Genomic DNA, 18,371 nt, shown 5'->3' with positions numbered 1-18,371 from the left:
TCATCAAGATGCCTCACTAAGGGTTAGGTGACAAAATAAGAGATGATGTATTTTCATGGATAGAGAATTGGCTAACAGACAGGAAGCAACAAGTAGGGAGAAGGGGTAATTTTCAGATTGGCAGCCTGTGACCAGTGGCGTGCCACAGGGATCAGTGCTGGACGCCAGCTGTTTACAAATATGTTTATGACTTGGAGGAAGGAAGTGAATGCATGGTAGCCCAATTTGCAGATGACAGAAAATAAGTGGAAGACAGGATTCTAGGAAGGTACAAAGAGTTTACAATTGGGTTAAGTGAATGTGTTAAATGTTGGCAAATTGAGTATAATATAGTAAATTGTGATCTTTGGAAGGAAGAACAAAAGAATAGTATTATTTGAATGGAAACAAACTGCAGAAAGGTACAGCACAAATGAATTTGGGGTTCCTTTTACACAAAAACGCAAAAAGCTAGCTTGCAAGTGTAGCTGGTAATAAGAAAGGCCAGTGGAATGTTGGCCCTTATTTCAAGAAGGTTGTAGGTTTCAGAAAAAATGCAGAGAGGATGTTTTCTCTTATGGGAGGGTCCTCTTAGAATAAGTGAGCATTCTTGTAAGTTGGAGATAAGTCAAGAATTTCTTGAGGTTGAGAGTCTTTGCAACTTCTTGCTACAGAAAGATGTGGGAAAGAATCCTTGTGTATATTGTGGTTGAGATAGATTTCTAATCATTAGTGAAATTGAGCGTAATGGAGGAAGGGCAGGAAATGAATTTGAATGTTGGATTGGCCTTGATCCTTTTGAATGGTGGAGCAGGCTTGAGTGCTGAATAGCCTCTTTTTTCACTGCTTGTAGTCTTAACATCAGGACTTGGATGGGGATCAGAACTGAAGGGTCTTCAACCTGAAGCATTAACTGGTGTCTCTTTCAACAGATGCTGCTTGACTGACTGAATTCTTCTGTTCTGTTTTTGTTTCAGATTCCAGCATCAGCAGTTTTATTTGTTTTCCAAAGTGAAATGGGTTTGATCCTTGGCTTAGTGTATCGATTACAGATTGTGGAGGGGTACAGTTCCACTGCAGTGATGGTTCAGACCACGTTATGGATGTCTGAAAACTGTTGGATTTATTTCTGAATCTTTTCTGTTTAGTGTAGTGGTTTTGCCACATGCATGATTTGAGGCTGCCCTTGGGTGTGATGGCAGGGTGTTGCCTCCACAGAGGTGAACTTTGGACACCAATACTGTCATGGAATGATGCACCAATGCAAAGTAAGTTGTTGACACAAGGTCAAGTTGTTCCTTTACACTGCTTCTCTCACCATTTGCTGCAGATGCAGTCTAGCTGGTGTTCTGTCAAACAGGGCTTGACTAATTGTCAATAGTACTGAGAGTTTGCAGTTCTTAATGATGAACATTGAAGTTCCCCGGTCAGAATATATACTTTCCCCCTGCTACTTTAGGTACATCTTTCAAGTGGTGGTCTATGTGGACGACTACTGACTTATCAGCTGAAGGAAATTGTAATTAATAGACTATCTTGTAAATGTTTGACTTGATATAACCATGTCATGAAATTCAGTCAATGCTCAGGATTCCTAGAAACTAATTATCACTGTGCTGCCAAATCTGGTGGATCTATCCTGACAATGGACAGGACATTTATTAGCAAAGCTGTAGAAGATACTGTGATGTTACCTAAAACATGTGATTTTGAGTAATGGCCAGTGCTTAGGAAATGACTGGTCTATCTATTTCATCCTAATAAAAGTACAGCAAATCACCATTGTCTCTGGGAGGGATTTTATTGTAATGAATTGCATTTGAGAACTATATATCCTGCAAGAACAGATATAAGAGTTTTAAAGCATTACAATGTAAGCCTTGGATCAATGGTAGCACATTCATTCTGATAATGAACAGGGAACTGAAACATCAGTTTAAATGGAACAATTTATGAATGTTTGGGGTTAGGGGCAGGAAGGGTAGTGAAGTTGACATTGCATTGTGATTTCTTTTGGGGAAATTGTGTACCACAGTATACTGACCGAAAGTTTGTCCTTTTTTAAAAGTTTGCTGATATAAGCACTTGTATTGTTTCTCATAAATCCATTTATGATTTTGCATTAGATAAATTTTATCTAGTCAATCACAGATGTGTAACTCTTGCACTCTGTATAATTTTACTTTTAAGCAGTTTTGGGAAAGTATTAAAGATTTTATTATTAAACATTTGAAGGCCAAGGATCAATAATTAGCATCTACACTTTCTCGTTATACACTCAATAAGTAGAACAAGGTGGAGTACTGGGTATGTTTAGGCAATGCTATCCATTATGCTGAACTTGAAATAGTCTAAGTGGTTGTATTTAATCTGGATTGTGTTTTTGTAAAAGTAAAAAGAGACAATTTAAGAATTTCTAAATTTAGCTTTATTATTACTTTGCATAACTACATTGAGTATATAGTTGACGATGCTCTTTTAATCTGTTTTGCCCGTTGTTTAACCTGCTTTATGCATTCATTTTCCACCAGGGTACACAAAGCTTGAATCCACACAATGACTACTGCCAGCATTTTGTAGACACTGGTCATCGCCCTCAAAACTTTATTCGTGATGTAGGTAAGTTAAAGCAATAACCAGTGTGTCTTTAAGACTTTGTCCACAGAAATAGCTCTGGTGACATTAATCATGGAATCAGAATCAGGTTTATTTCACTGACTTAAATGACGTGAAATTTGTTGCCTTGTGGCAGCAGTACAGTGCAAAGGCATAAAATTACTATAAATCACAAATAATGCAAAAACAAAGGAATTATGTAGTGTTTATGGATCATTCAGGAATCTGATGGCGAAAGGGAAGAAGCTGTTCCTAAATCATTGAGTGTGGGTCTTCAGGCTCCTGTACCTCCTATGGTAGTAACGAGAAGAGGGCATGTGCCGGATGGTGAGGGTCCTCCGTGATGGATGCTGCCTTCTTGAGGCACGTCCTCTCGAAGATGTCCTCGAAGGTGGGGAGGATGTGCTAGTGATGGAGCTGCCTGAGTCTACAACCCTCTGCAGCCTCTTGTGATCCTGTGCATTGGAGCCTCCATACCAGGCGGTGATGCAACCAGTCAGAATGCTCTCCACCGTACATCTGTAGAAATTTGCAAGTCTTTGGTGACACACAAAATCTCCTCAAACTCCTAATGAAGTAGAGCTACTGGCATGCCTTCTTCATGATTGCATCAATGTGTTGGGCCGAGGATAGATCCCCTGAGATGTTGCTCACCCTTTCCACTGCTGACCCCTCAATGAGGACTGGTGTGTGTTCTCCCGACCTCTCCTTCATGAAGTCCACAATCAATTCTTTGGTCTTGTTGATGTTGTGCGAGGTTGTTGTTGTGACACCATTCAACCAGCCGATCTATCTCACTCCTGTATGCTTCCTCATTGCCATCTGAGATTCTGCCTATAATAATGGTGTCACTGACGAATTTATAGATGGCGTTCGAGCAGTGAGCTAAGCACACATCCTTGAGGTGCGCCTGTGTTGATTGTCGGCGAGAAGGAGATATTATTACTGATCCATACTGACTGTGGTCTCCTGATAAGGAAGTCCAGTTGCAGAGGGAGGTACAGAGGCCCAGGTTTTGAAGCTTGGTGATTAATACTGAGGGGATGATGGTGTTGAATCCGGAGCTGCAATACTGCAGTAAGACTGATTTCAAATCATGCTACCTTGTTGCTATCAGACAGTTTTTTTTTGGTGTAGAACTAATTCAAAAGTTATATTTGACCTGAATATTTGAGGGGCTCTAAATTCTTTTGCCTGGTTTATGCAGACGATCCTCATTTTTACTGCAATTTATTCCACAGTTTTATGGTGTTAAAAATGTTAAATTGAAATGTTAAATTGGATATTGAATATTCCTGGTTTTCGGTGTTTTAAGAGGGATAGGGAAGGGGGGAGAAGAGGAGGAGGGGTGGCGACACTGGTCAGGGACACTGTTACGGCTGTGGAAAAGATGGATGTTGTAGGAGGATCATCTCTAGAGTCTGTATGGGTGGAATTAAGGAAGAAGAAAGGAGCAGTTACTCTACTAGGAGTATTCTATAGGCCCCCCGGTAGCAGTAGAGATATAGAGGAGCAGATTGGCAGGCAGTGTTTGGAGAGAAGCAAAAATAACAAGGTTGTTATAATGGGAGACTTCAACTTCCCAAATATAGACTGGAACCTGCTTAGTGCCAAAGGTTTAGATGGGACGGAATTTGTTAAGTGTGTCCAGGAGGGATTCCTGACGCAGTATGTTGACAGGCCGACTAGAGGGAATGCCATGTTAGATCTAGTTTTAGGAAATGAACCGGGACAGGTGAAGGATCTATTGGGGGGACAGTGACCATTGCTCCATAACCTTTAAAATTGTCATGGACAGGGACAGGTGCAGAGAGGACAAGAGGATTTTTAATTGGGGAAGGGCGAACTACGAGGCTATAAGGAGAGAACTTGGGAGTGTAAATTGGGATGTCCTTTTTGAAGGAAAATGTACCATGGAGATGTGGTCGATGTTCAGGGATCTTATGCAGGATGTTAGGGATAAATATGTCCCGGTGAGACAGAGAAGGAATGGCAGGGTGAAGGAACCATGGGTGACGAGAGAGGTGGAACGACTTGTTAGGGAGAAGAAGGTAGCGTACATGAGGTATAAGCAGCAAGGTTCAGACAGGGCCTGTGAGGAATATAGGGTAGCGAGGAAGGAACTTAAGAAAGGGCTGAGGAGAGCTAGAAGGGGACATGAAAAGGTGTTGGCTAGTAGGGTTAAGGAAAATCCCAAGGCCTTTTTCAAGTACGTGAAGGGTAGGAGGATGGCTAGGGTAAAGGTAGGTCCAATTAAGGACAAAGTTGGGAGAATTTGCCTGGAGGCAGCGGAAGTGGGAGAAGTTCTCAATGAGTACTTCTCTTCAGTATTCACCAGGGAGAGGGGTCTTGATGATGCGGAAGGGAGTGCTGGTAGGGGTAATGTTCTGGAGGTTGTAGATATCAAGAGAGAGGATGTGTTGAAGTTGTTAAATAATATTAAGACAGATAAATCTCCGGGGCCTGACAGGATTTTCCCCAGGCTGCTTCGAGAGGCTAGGGAGGAGATTGTTGAACCGTTGGCTAGGATCTTTGAGTCCTCGTTGTCCATGGGGATGGAGCCAGAGGATTGGAGGGTTGCGAATGTTGTCCCCTTGTTCAAAAAAGGTAATAGGGATAGGCCAGGGAATTATAGACCGGTGAGTCTCACGTCTGTGGTGGGTAAGCTGTTAGAAAGGATTCTAAGGGATAGGATTTATGAACACCTTGAGAATCATGGACTGATTAGGGACAGCCAGCATGGCTTTGTGAAGGGAAGATCTTGCCTCACAAGCCTGATAGAGTTCTTTGAGGAGGTGACCAGGAAGATTGATGAGGGCAGTGCGGTGGATGTGGTTTACATAGATTTTAGTAAGGCGTTTGATAAGGTTCCTCAAGGTAGGCTTCTTCAGAAGGTCAGAGGCCAAGGGATCCAGGGAAGCTTGGCTGTGTGGATTAGGAATTGGCTTGCATGTAGGAAGCAGAGGGTTGTGGTGGAAGGAGTGCCCTCGGATTGGAAGGCAGTGACTAGTGGTGTCCCGCAGGGATCGGTTCTGGGACCTCTACTTTTTGTGATATTTATAGATGACTTAGATGAGGGGGTGGAGGGCTGGGTTAGTAAGTTTGCGGATGACACTAAAATTGGCGGTGTTGTGGATAGTGTGGAGGGCTGTCGGAGCTTACAGAGGGATATTGATAGGATGCAGAGCTGGGCTGAGAAGTGGCAGATGGAGTTCAATCCGGAGAAGTGTGAGGTGGTACACTTTGGAAGGACAAACTCCAGGGCAGAGTACTGGGTAAATGGCAAAGTACTTGGCATTGTGGAGGAGCAGAGGGATCTGGGGGTTCATATTCACAGTTCATTGAAAGTTGCCTCACAGGTGGAAAGAGCAGTTAAGAAGGCCAATGGGATGTTGGCTTTCATAAATCGCGGGATTGAGTTTAAGAGCCGCGAGGTGATGATGCAGCTTTACAAAACTCTAGTTAGGCCACACTTAGAGTACTGTGTTCAGTTCTGGTCGCCTCATTATAGCAAGGATGTGGAGGCGTTGGAGAGGGTGCAGAGGAGATTTACCAAGATGCTGCCTGGATTAGAGAGTATTGAATATGAGGAGAGGCTTAAGGTGCTAGGGCTTTATTCACTGGAAAGGAGGAGGATGAGTGGAGACATGATAGAGGTATATAAAATATTGAGAGGAATAGATAGAGTAGACAGTCAGCGCCTCCTTCCCAGGGCACCAATGCTCAAGACGAGAGGTCATGGCTTTAAGGTTATGGGTGGGAGGTTCAGGGGAGATGTCAGGGGGAGGTTTTTCACCCAGAGAGTGGTTGGTGCATGGAATCCACTGCCTGGGGTGGTGGTGGAGGCAGATACATTGGACAGGTTCAAGAGCTTGTTGGATAGGCATATGGAGGAATGTGAAATGGAGGGATATGCGGGAGGAAGGGGTTAGGTAGTGTGAGGGTGGTTTGATGGACGGCGCAACATGGTGGGCCGAAGGGCCTGTTTTGTGCTGTGTGGTTCTATGGAAATCTTTTTAGTTGTTGGTACAAATTGATTATTTGCAGTAAAATACACTGTGATGGTGTGTGTATGCGAGTGTGAGATTTAACAGTAAGCTTTGAATGCCCCTCTGGAGACTTGTGTGAAATGCAAACAGGTTGCATTCAGCAAGCAGTTCTGAAAAGATTATTGCACAAGTAGCTATGCCTCAGGATTAAAGGACTTTGTAAATGGACAGGAATTGTAAACTGGTGAAGAAATAAGTTTTTGAACAAAAATTAGGTGATGTTTTTAATTTTGCAATTCCAGATTTATTGCCTAGATATGTAAATTGATGTTGCAGGACAGGTACTTTTAAGGTTAATCCAGATAGTAATGCAGGCATAGCCAAAATATTCCATCATTTCGGGTAACAACCTGAGCTACGGTCATTCTTTTGGAGCATCAGATTGAGAAATAACATCAATGAATGATATACATTTGATTCCCAGCTTCATTAGGAATAGGTGTGTCCCTTAAAGCTCATCAATATTTAGTTTTCTTGGGCAAAAAACAAACTGCTGGAGGAAATCAGTGGATGTAGCCGCATCTGTGGGGAGGAAGGAATTGTCAATGTTTCAGGTCTAGACTCTGCATCAGGACTGAAGTGGAGAGGGAAGATAGCCAGTATAAGGAGAGGGCTGAGACGGGGGCCAGTAGGTGGACCTAGGAGGGGTGAAGGATGATGGGCAGAAGGAGCCAGAAAGGGGAGGGGTGGAGTTGGAAGATTGGCAGATGGGTGATAGGTGGAAGCAGACAAGGGGAAACAAAAAGGCAGGAGAGGAGGGTGAAGGTGGAGACAGAAACTGGAGGGTGATAATTAGTGACGCAAAGGTTACAAGTGCTGGAATCTGGTAAAGAATGTAGTAATGGGAACCATTAAGGAGAGATGAAGCGCAGATGAAACCAGATGGTGCAGGGGGTAGCAGGTGGGTGATGTGTGTGGGTAGTAGTTTGGATGGAAGGGGGAGGGGGACAAAAATGGGTGATGGGGTTCAGGAGGGGGAGCTATGGGTAAGAGAGGAAAAATTGGAGGATTGGAAGGAGTGAGACGGGTGGAGGGGAGCACAGGAGGTAGGGGTTACCTGAAATTGGAAAATTCAGTATTCATAACATTGGTTTGTAGTCTATCCATGTGGATTATAAGGTGTTGTTATTAGTTTTCTTGGAATGAACTATAGGTGAAGATTTTGACCTGTTAACTTTTCATTGTTTTATGGTTTGAGGTTTGTTAAAATCATAGGGTGCATAATTATGTAGTTTATTTTTTGTAGATATTAAGGAATAAAGTGATATGGGGCAAGTGTAAGAAAGTGGTGCTGTGATAAAATGTCAACTATGATCATCTTCAATGGTGGAACAAACATGAGGGCTGAATGGTTTAGTCCGATTTATGTTCCAGCCATGGTTCGGTGAACTGAAGCTTGTCTGAATCAAAATCCATTTCAATTTTTTTCCAGGCCTTGCAGACAGATTTGAAGAGTATCCTAAACTTCGTGAGCTGATCCGGCTGAAGGACGACTTAATTTCACAAACAAACACTCCTCCCATGTAAGTGTTTCCTTGTGGAATTCTTGACATTTTTGTGTCAGATGCAGGAATGAGGTAGTCAGGAGAAGTGCGCTTCAGGAGCAATACATTCATAAGATTTACTTTGAAACTAACTTTATAACTTTATTTGTGAACAGGTATTTACAGGCTGATCTGGAGACATTTGACATTAGAGAACTGAAGTGCAAATTTGATGTTATTTTGGTTGAACCACCCTTGGAAGAATATTACAGAGAAACTGGGGTCACAGCCATTGAAAAATGCTGGACATGGGATGATGTGAGTTGTTTTGCTTGCAATGCTTTTTTTTGTAATGATCAATCTACAAATTATTTTCTCAATGTTTGCTTTTGCTTTCTCTTTTAAAGACAAAAATGGTGAATGTTTTATTTCCAGTTATTAACTTGCCATTTATTTTTTGATAAAATTATTTCAGAATATTAAGGCTATTTATTACTAAGTATGATTGGTATGTTTGCCAAGTCTCGTCATTATTATTAAAAAAGTAAACATTGCCAAGTAATTTTCTTGAAGGGCACAAGCAAAATTAAGAGACTACAGTTGTTTAAGCTGTTTATTCGGGTTCAAAATAGTACCAAACCTGAAGTGGTCTAATTTTCAATATTGGCAAAAAAAACACTTGACTGTGTGTACCCCTAACATTGTAGGATAATGCACTCAATAGCCCATTTGTTGATTGCATAACTGATTTCCATGGTAGCATTGGCTTGCATTACCACGGCATAAAAAAAGTTTGTGAGTTTACACTAAACCATACATTGGCACTTACTGGTCTTTGACTCACTGAATGATTGCTTAATCAGTTAGTAATTTCCAAATGGTGGACTTTGAAAGGCAAATCTCAATTGGATGGTTATGTTCTGCCCTTGCCAGCTCATAGACCCATGCTTCCAATATATCTTCTGCATCCTATAATTCCTTTCCGGTGTGTTTAATGGGTCTTCAACTCATTTGTTTACAGTTCTCATACTTTTGCTCTTGCCCATTCTCTGTTACTCACAGAACTACAAAAGGCTTTCACTCTTATTCCAACAGCCTCCACTTTCGACAAATCCTCTTCCATTATTTCTGGCACTCCTTTCGCATAATGTCACCACAAAATGCATCTTTTCCTAGCCTTCCTTTTCTGCAATACCCGGATTCACCATCAGCCACCACCAACAGGTGATGCTCTTAAAACATCGAACAGTATAGCGCAAGACAGTTCTTCAGCCCACAATTTCTGTGCTGACATGATGCCAGTCTAAACTAATCCCATCTGCTTGCACATGGTCCATTTCCCTCAATTCTCTGCCTGTTCCGGTGTCTGTCTAAATGCCTCTTAAATGTCACTATCATATTTATTTCCATCACCTCCATTGGCAGGGTATTCCAGGCACCTGCTACTCTGTACAATAGAAAAGAAAAAAAATTGCCTTATATATATCCTTTAAACTTTCTCCCTCTCACCTCTGCCCTCTCGTATTTGACCTTCCCACCCTAGGGACAAAGACACTGGCTTATCTACCCCATCTATCCTCTCATAATTTTGTAAAGTTCTATCAGGTTACCCTTCAGCCTCTGACACTCTGTTCAATGTCTTCTGATAGCTAATACATTCCAATCCAGGCAACATCCTGGTGAACCTCTTCTGTACGTTCTCCAAAGCCTCCACATCCTTCCTATAGTATGTCAACCAGAACTGTGCAAAATACTCCAAATGTGGCTGAGCAAAAGTTTTAAACAGGTGCAACATGACTTCCCAACTCTTGGACTCAGTGCCCCAACCAATGAGGACATGCAGGCAGTATGCCTACTTTACCACCCTACTCACTTGTGTTGCCACTTTCATGGAGCTATGGACTTGTATCCCGAGATCCCTTTGTACATCAATGCTCCTAAGGGTCCTGCCATTTACTGTACACTTTCCTCTTGCATTTGACCTCCCAAAACTGCAACACCTCACACTTGTCCAGATTAAACTCGATCTGCTATTTCTCTGCTCAGTTTCCAACTGACCTACATCTGGCTGGTTCATATGACAACCTTCCTTGCTGTCCACAACTCTACCAATCTTCTTGTTGTTTTTTTAACTTGCTGATCATACCACTTACATTTTCATAAGAGGTGCCAGCACTGATCCTTACAGAGCACCACTGGTCACAGACCTCCAGTCGGAGAAATGCCCTTTTACCAGTTTTATGTCACCTTCCTTTACAACCACAGATGCAGTATTTTTCACCACCGCCTGTCCCACCATCCAGAACCACAATCACTTTATTTGTCTGTCTTTTAATATAGCATTATGTATTCAGTGCTCTCAATGGAGACTGTATGTAAGTTGGATGTAATACCTCTATTCAATCCATAAACATTATTCTGAATTTCTGCTTAATGTGGACTACAAATTACAACAGGAAATAGAAGAGGCTTGTCAGAAGAACAATGTTATGATAATCGTGGGGGATTTTAACATGCGAGTGGATTAGGAAAATCAGGTTGGTACTGGATCTCAAGAGAGAATTTGTAGAATGTCTACGAGATGGCTTTTTAGAACAGTTTGTTGTTGAGCCCACTAGTGGATCAGCTGTACTGGATTGGGTATTGTGTAATGAACCAGAGGTGATTAGAGAGCTTAAGGTGAAGGAACCCTTAGGAGGCAATGATCACAATATGATTGAGTTCACTTTGAAATTTGAGAAGGAGAAGCCGAAGTCCAATGTGTCGGTATTACAGTGGCATGAGAGAGGAACTGGTCAAAGTTGACTGGAAAGGGACACTAGCGGGGAGGAGGGCAGAGTAGAAATGGCTGGAGTTTCTGCGAGAAGTGAGGAAAGTACAAGACAGATATATTCCAAAAAAGAAGAAATTTTTGAATGGAAAAAGGACACAACCGTGACTGACAAGAGAAATCAAAGCAAAGGAGAGGGCATACAAGGAAGCAAAAATTAGTGGGAAGATAGCGGATTGGGAAGCTTTTAAAAACTTACAAAAGGCAACTAAGAAGGTCATTAGGAAGGAAAAGATGAACTATGAAAGGAAGCTAGTGAATAATGTCAAAGAGGATACTAAAAGCTTTTTCAAGTATATAAAGAATAAAAGACAGACGAGAGTAGATATAGGACCGGTAGAAAACGATGCTGGGGAAATTGTAATGGGAGACAAGGAGATAGCAAAGGAACTGAATGAGTATTTTGCATCAGACTTCATTGAGGAAGACATCAGCAGTATACCGGACACTCAAGGGTGTCAGGGAAGAGAAGTGTGTGCAGTCGCAATTACAACAGAGAAGGTACTCAGGAAACTGAATGGTCTAAGGGTAGATAAATCTCCCAGACCAGATGGAATGCACCCTTGTGTTCTGAAGGAAGTAGCTGTAGAGATTGCGGAGGCTTTAGTAATAATCTTTCAAGAATCAATATATTCTGGCATGGTTCCAGCGGACTGGAAAATTGCAAATGTCACTTCGTTATTTAAGAAGGGTGCGAGGCAGCAAAAAGGAAATTGTAGGCCTGTTAGCCTGACATCGGTGGTTGGGAAGTCGTTGGAGTCGATTTGTCAAGGATGAGGTTACAGAATACCTGGAGGCACACGACAAGATAGGCCGAACTCTGCTTGGTTTCCTTAAAGGAAAATCCTGCCTGACAAACCTATTGCAATTTTTTGAGGAAATTGCAAGCAGGCTAGACAAAGGAGATGCAGTGGATGTTGTGTATTTGGATTTTCAGAAGGCCTTTGACAAAGTGCCGCGCATGAGGCTGCTGAACAAGATAAGAGCCCATGGAATTACAGGAAAGTTACGAGCATGGATAGAGCATTGGCTGATTGGCAGGAAACAGAGAGAGGGAATAAAGGGATCCCATTCTAGTTGGCTGCCAGTTACCAGTGGTGTTCCGCAGGGGTCTGTGTTGGGGCCGCTTCTTTTTATGTTCACAAGATCACAAGACAAAGGAGCAGAAGCAGGCCATTTGGCCCATCGAGTCTGCTCCACCACTTCACCATGAACTAAACTATTCTCCCATCTAGCCCCAATTCCTGGCCTTTTCCCCATATCCCTTGATACCCTGACTAATTAGATACCTATCAATCTCCTCCTTAATGATGTGGCCTCCACAGCTGTATGTGGCAAAGAATTCCATAAATCCATGACCCTCTGACTAAAGAAATTTCTCCTCATCTCTGTTTTAAATGGGTACCCTCTAATTCTAAGACTGTGACCTCTTGTCCTGGACTCACCCGCCAAGGGAAACAACTTAGCCACAGCTACTCTGTCCAATCCTTTCAACATTCGAAATGTTTCTATGAGGTCCACTCTCATTCTTCTATACGCCAATGAATACAGTCCAAGAGCCGACAAACGCTCCTCGTATGTAAGCCCTTGCATTCTGGGAATCATCCTCGTAACTGTTCTCTGAACCCTCTTCAACATCAGTACATCCTTTCTAAGATAAGGGGCCCAAAACTGCACACAGTATTCCAAATGAGGTCTAGATAATAATCTGCCCATTTATTTCTTCTTCCAAAATGTACAACCGTGGATTCTCAACATTGTATCTCATCTGCCATTTCTTTGCCCACTCTCCTAAACTGTCCAAGTATCTCTGCAACCTTTCTGTTTTTTTCAACACTTCCTGCTCCTCACCTATATTGGTGTCATCTGCAAACCTAGCCACAAAACCATTTAATCCATCATCTAAATCATCGATTACAGTATAAAAAGAAGCTGCCCCAACACCCAACCCCTGCGGAACACACTATTAACCAGCAACCAACCAGAAACAGGATCCCTTTATTCCCACCCTTTGCTTTCTGCCTATAAGCCAACGCTCCACTCATTCTGATATCTTTCTGTAATTCCATGGGCTCTCATCTTATTTAGCAGCCTCTCTATGCGGCACCTTGTCGAAGGCCTTTTGAAAATCTAAATGGATAACATCCACACTCTCTCCCTTGTCTACCCCTACTTGAGATTACCTCAAAAAATTCCAATAGGTTGGTCAGGCAGGATCTTTCCTCATGAAACCATGCTGGCTTGGACCTATCTTGTCATGCACCTCTAGGTATTCCATAACCTCGTCCTTGAGGATCGACTCCAATAACTTTTCCAGCACTGATGTCAGACTAATAGGCCTGTAATTTTCTTTTTGCTGCCTCCCTCCTTCTTAAACAGCGGAACAACATTTGTGAACCTCCAGTCCTCTGGAACCATGCCAGAGTCTATTGATTTCTGGAAATAATTTCCAATGCCTTCCACAATCCCTAAAGCCACCTCCTTTAGAACATGTGGGTGCACTTCATCCGGTCCAGGAGACTATCTGTCCTTAGTCCCATTTAGCTTCCCAAGCACCTTCTCTCTAGTAACCTTGGACTGTACTCAATTCTATTCCCTGAGACCCCTGACTATCATGTATACTGCTGAAGTCTTCCACAGTGAAGACTGATGAAAATACTCATTTAGTTCCTCTGCCATCCTCTTTGCTACCCATTATAATTTCTCCCAGCATCATTTTAAATCGGTCCTATATCTACCTGTGTCTCTCTTTTACTCTACATATATTTAAAAAAAACTTTTAGTATCATTTTGTAAATTATGTGCCAACTTCCTTTCATAATTCATCTTTTCTTTCCTAATGACTTTTAGTTTCTTTCTGTGAGTTTTTAAAAGTTTCCCAGTCCTCTGTTTTCCCACTAATTTTTTGCTTCCTTGTATGCCCTCCCATTTGCTTTTATTTTAGCCCTTTAACCTCTCTCGTTAGCCACATTTGTGCCATTTTTCCATTCATCAGTTTCTTTTTTCTTGGAATATATCTATCCTGCACTTTCCTCATTTCTGGTAGAAATTTCATCCATTTCTGCTCTGCTGTCCCTCCATCTAGCTTACTTTTCTGATCAATTTGGGCCATTTTCCTCCCTCATGCAGCTGTAATTTCCTTTGTTCTACTGAAATATTGACCACCTGTTATCAGCTTCTCCTTTTCAAATTTGAAACTGAACTCATACGATTTGGATTACTGGAGTAAGTGGCTTTGTGGCTAAGTTTGCCGATGATGCAAAGATAGGTGGAGGGGTGGGTAGTGTTGAGAAACGGAGAGTCTGTGGAGAGACTTGAATAGACTGGGAGAATGGGCAAAGAAGTGGCAAATGAAATACAATGTTGGAAAGTGTATGGTTATGCACTTTGGTAGAAGAAATAAACGGGCAGACTATTATTTAAATGGGGAGAAAATTCAAAATTCAGAGATGCAAAGGGACTTGGGAGTCCTCGTGCAGGATACCCTAAAAGTTAACCTCCAGGTTGAGTTGGTGGTGAAGACGGTGAATACAATGTTGGCTTTCATTTCTAGAGAATGGAATAGAAGATGTGATGTTGAGGCTCTGTAAGGCATCGGTAAGACCTCAATTGGAGCACTGTGTGCAGTCTTGGGCTCCTTCTTCTTAAATAAGGTGCTGACGTTGGAGAGGGTTCAGAGAAGATTCAGTAGAATGATTCCAGGAATGAGAGGGTTAACATATGAGGAACATTTGACGGCTCTTGGGCTTACTCTTTGGAGTTCAGAGAATGAGGGAGGACCTCATAGAAACATTTCGAATGTTTAAAAGGCCTGCACAGAGTAGATATGGCAAAGTTGTTTCCCATGGTAGGGGGAGTCTAGTACAAGAGAGCACGACTTCAGGATTGAAGGGCGCCCGTTCAGAACAGAAATGTGGAGAAATTTCTTTAGCCAGAGAGTGGTGAATCTGTGCAATTTGTTGCCACGGGTGGCTGTGGAGGCAAAGTCATTGGGTGTATTTAAGGCAGAGATTGATAGATATCTGAGTAGCCAGGGCACCAAAGTATGGTGAGAAGGCGGGAGGAGTGGGGCTAAATGGGAGAATGGATCAGCTCTGATAGAATGGCGGAGCAGATTCGATGGGCCGAATGGCTGACATCTGCTCCTTTGTCTTATGGTCTTAACCAGAAATTTAATTCTCAATTCTGCTCCCATTCTGACCTCTTCAATTTCCTGATGCTTTCACTCTTTCCTGACTTGTCCTGAAGACTTTTTTTCATCAATTTTTAGTTGCTCACGATTGGATATATCAACATTTTATACCTTAGTTTTGCCTGACATCTTGCAAAAGAATCTTTGCTCTGATTTGTTAAAATCAATTGCATTTTATGTTATTCAAGAAAATAATTATGGGGTGTTTTTAAGGTGGATAGAAAGTACTTTCTTAGCAACCTTTTTTTTTTTCTTTTGTAGATCATGAAGCTGGAAATTGAAGAAATTGCAGCTCCAAGATCATTTGTCTTTTTATGGTGTGGCTCAGGGGATGGTCTTGACCTTGGCAGAGTGGTAAGTTGTCATGCAGCAGCAATCTAAGCCAGAAAAGGCCTTCATTTACTAAGTAGCCTATTCAGATGATAAATACTGTCTGGTGCACAGCTGACCAATTGTTTGCCATCAATAGCGGGAGTATGTTGAGTCTTAAGCTTTGTACATAATTCACACTGTTCTAGTTTTGTGTCTGTCACTGTGATAATGGCTTTCCTCTTGCAGAGGTATGTTGGAAGCTGTGTCCATTATAATGCCCTTTCACATAAAGGAAAATCTCTAACTGCATTCTTTAATATCTTCTAACCTAAAAACAATGTTTTATCTGGAAAGCTGCATTTGTATTAGTAAATCCATTTCCTGAAATAATATATATACAAAATAATAATTTCTAAAATGGTTAGTTAAAATAATTTACTTGTCAATTATGTGTTTACTGTGCAGGTTTTTATTAGAAATTTGTAACTTTAATTATATCATTATGGAATCGCCACTTTTTAAAAAAAATCCTACTTCCCATTATTTCAAGTTAAGTTTGTTTTCTTGTTTTAAGAAAACTTTTAAATATTCATAAGCATTCAGTTTAATAATTTATCATTTCCTTCATAATGTGATAACTATAAGAAGAGTTTTTGTGCTTACTACAGTTGTGAATGTAATTTCGCTATAATATGGAGGTTATAGATACTGCAATGTTTAATAAATTTGTTACACACTTTTACTGAACTATGATAAAGTCCCGTACAAATCTCTCATCGTTCGGAGTATAATGTGGGGCCCAATTAGTAAGCCTCAAATAGAAATTTTATTTTTTACATGTTTTCATTTTTCCAGTGTTACGCAAGTGGGGTTTCAGACGTTGTGAAGATATATGCTGGATCAAAACCAATAAAGATAACCCTCGGGAAAACCAAAACCCTAGACCCAAAAGCAGTCTTCCAACGAACAAAGGCAAGTGTCTTGTCTGACCTTGGGGGCAGTACTATGTAGCAAGTCCAAACTTAATTCCTGCAGTTTAAATCGAAAGAAACGCCTGTTTTCTCCTCCATTGTTTGATTGAATGACATGAGGAATGCAGCTCAGAATGAGCAATTAATTGCTGTCAACTCTAACGGTTTTGGTATGCGATAATATGCAAGCGGTTTTGCATTGTTGTATGAAATTTTTTGTTTAAATTTCCATAATAGTTTAATTCACTTATGGGAAGGAAGGAAAGAAAAGGCCGTTGAAAGAGAATCCCAGTATAGAGAAAAGTAGTATTAATAGGCAGGATGGAGCCCACTTTCTGGAGTTGCTGTTTACCCATTCTTTAAGGTCATGTGTGAAGGGCTTTTTGTCACTGGCAGTCCACACCCTGAAGCCACGGGATGTTCAGGTATTAGTTGTGCCATGGGCAGCAAGGTTAGACATGGCAACTAGTGTAAAACTGTCATTTTTCCTTTTAAATGTCTTTTGAAAACTATCCAATTGGGGCAACAGTAAAAAGTGAACATATTTAATTAAAGAATAAACTGTAAACACAAAACAGCATATATAATTAAAAGCATTTAAACCTAAAGCAAAATTGTTTAGAAAGACTAATTTAATTCCCCTTTGTCTGCTAAGCCATACACCTCCGATCCCATGGAAATCAGTGGGTCTGGATAATGCTCTGTGATACCGGATCCAAGTGGTGACTTTTCTCCCCCGCCCCCCCCCCCCCCCCCCCCCCCCCCCCCCCCCCCCCCCCCCCCCCCCCCCCCCCCCCCTCCCCCCCCCCCCCCCCCCCCCCCCCCCCCCCCCCCCCCCAGTAGAACAGGTGAACGGACAGATTTAGCCTTCCAGAAATTGCAGTTTAAATGGTCAATTACTGACTGTTTAGATCAGAACCACTGGCAAAATGCAGCACAATCCAGTCCTAATATAATATTTTGGGTTAAGGGTATTCAGAGTTATTCTGAAAAGTGGTTGGCCTATAATGATAACTTGTATGTACAAATGCTGTGTGACTGAATACTTTCAGTATTTTGACTTATTTTGGATTAACAGCATCTGCAATATTTTGCTTCTGTAGAATGGTAAAGATGTGATAAAATTCAAACATGCTCTTAATCATTTATTTTGCATGTAACTTGCTGCTAAAGGGTCATAGGACCTTGGTTTTTAGTTGAAAGCTGAAACTTAAAGAAAAGATTTTTTGTCTTCTGGTGCATTTAAAGTGCTTCGCTGCACTGTTCAAACGTGGGTAATTTGTGCACAGAAACTCTCATAAATATCAATGTGATGAAAGCAGATGGTTTTTTCAATGGTGGTGTGATCAGTATTGCCCAAGGCACCTGCTACTGTTTGAAAGAGTAGCATAATATATTTTGGACCACTGGTTCAGTTCAACATTTCATTTAAGAAATAACACTTCCAACAAAGCAGCACTGAACTAAGTACCAGTCTGGGTCTTGATTTTTATTGTCAAATTTCTGGAGTTCTACTTGAACCTACAACTTTGAATCAGGAATAAGCTACTATCCAGCTGCACCTGATTTGAATATCCATATGCAATTGTCAATGCCCTTCTCTTCCCCACATCCCCCCCCACAAGACAAAGGCTGTTTGAAACTGCTAAGTCAGTGTGGCTTACCAGAACTGGATTTCAGTTAATTACGCTTATTTAATTATAAACTTGGTTTGCTCCTTTTTGTAAACTCTTAGTTTTTGTGCAGGTTTGCCGTGAAGCAACAGTGCTATATCACAAGGTTCTGTGATGTGGGTTCGTAATCACAACCCTGTTCTTGAAAACTTAATTTCATTTGCAATGCCAGTGGAGTACATGCAGGTGGAGAGTCGTACAGATTGGTGAAAATGTCAGTTTTCTCACTTTTTTGTAATGGCTGCTTCAAGTAACCCAGGAAAAG

General features: G+C 41.5%; 1 protein-coding gene across 1 annotated transcript in view; it reads left to right on the top strand.

Annotated features, from left to right (window-relative positions):
* mettl14 (methyltransferase 14, N6-adenosine-methyltransferase subun) overlaps positions 1-18,371 on the top strand; it is a 66,411-nt gene that overhangs the window by 38,465 nt on the left and 9,575 nt on the right. The window contains 6 exon segments of the mRNA XM_052010308.1: positions 2,511-2,598; positions 8,077-8,167; positions 8,305-8,446; positions 15,412-15,508; positions 16,318-16,385; positions 16,387-16,434. Coding sequence (XP_051866268.1) covers positions 2,511-2,598; positions 8,077-8,167; positions 8,305-8,446; positions 15,412-15,508; positions 16,318-16,385; positions 16,387-16,434 — 534 coding nt within the window.

This window comes from Pristis pectinata, chromosome 2 (assembly GCF_009764475.1).
Source record: "Pristis pectinata isolate sPriPec2 chromosome 2, sPriPec2.1.pri, whole genome shotgun sequence".
Lineage (NCBI taxonomy): Eukaryota > Metazoa > Chordata > Chondrichthyes > Rhinopristiformes > Pristidae > Pristis > Pristis pectinata.
This window is presented reverse-complemented; position numbering and strand designations above follow the sequence as displayed.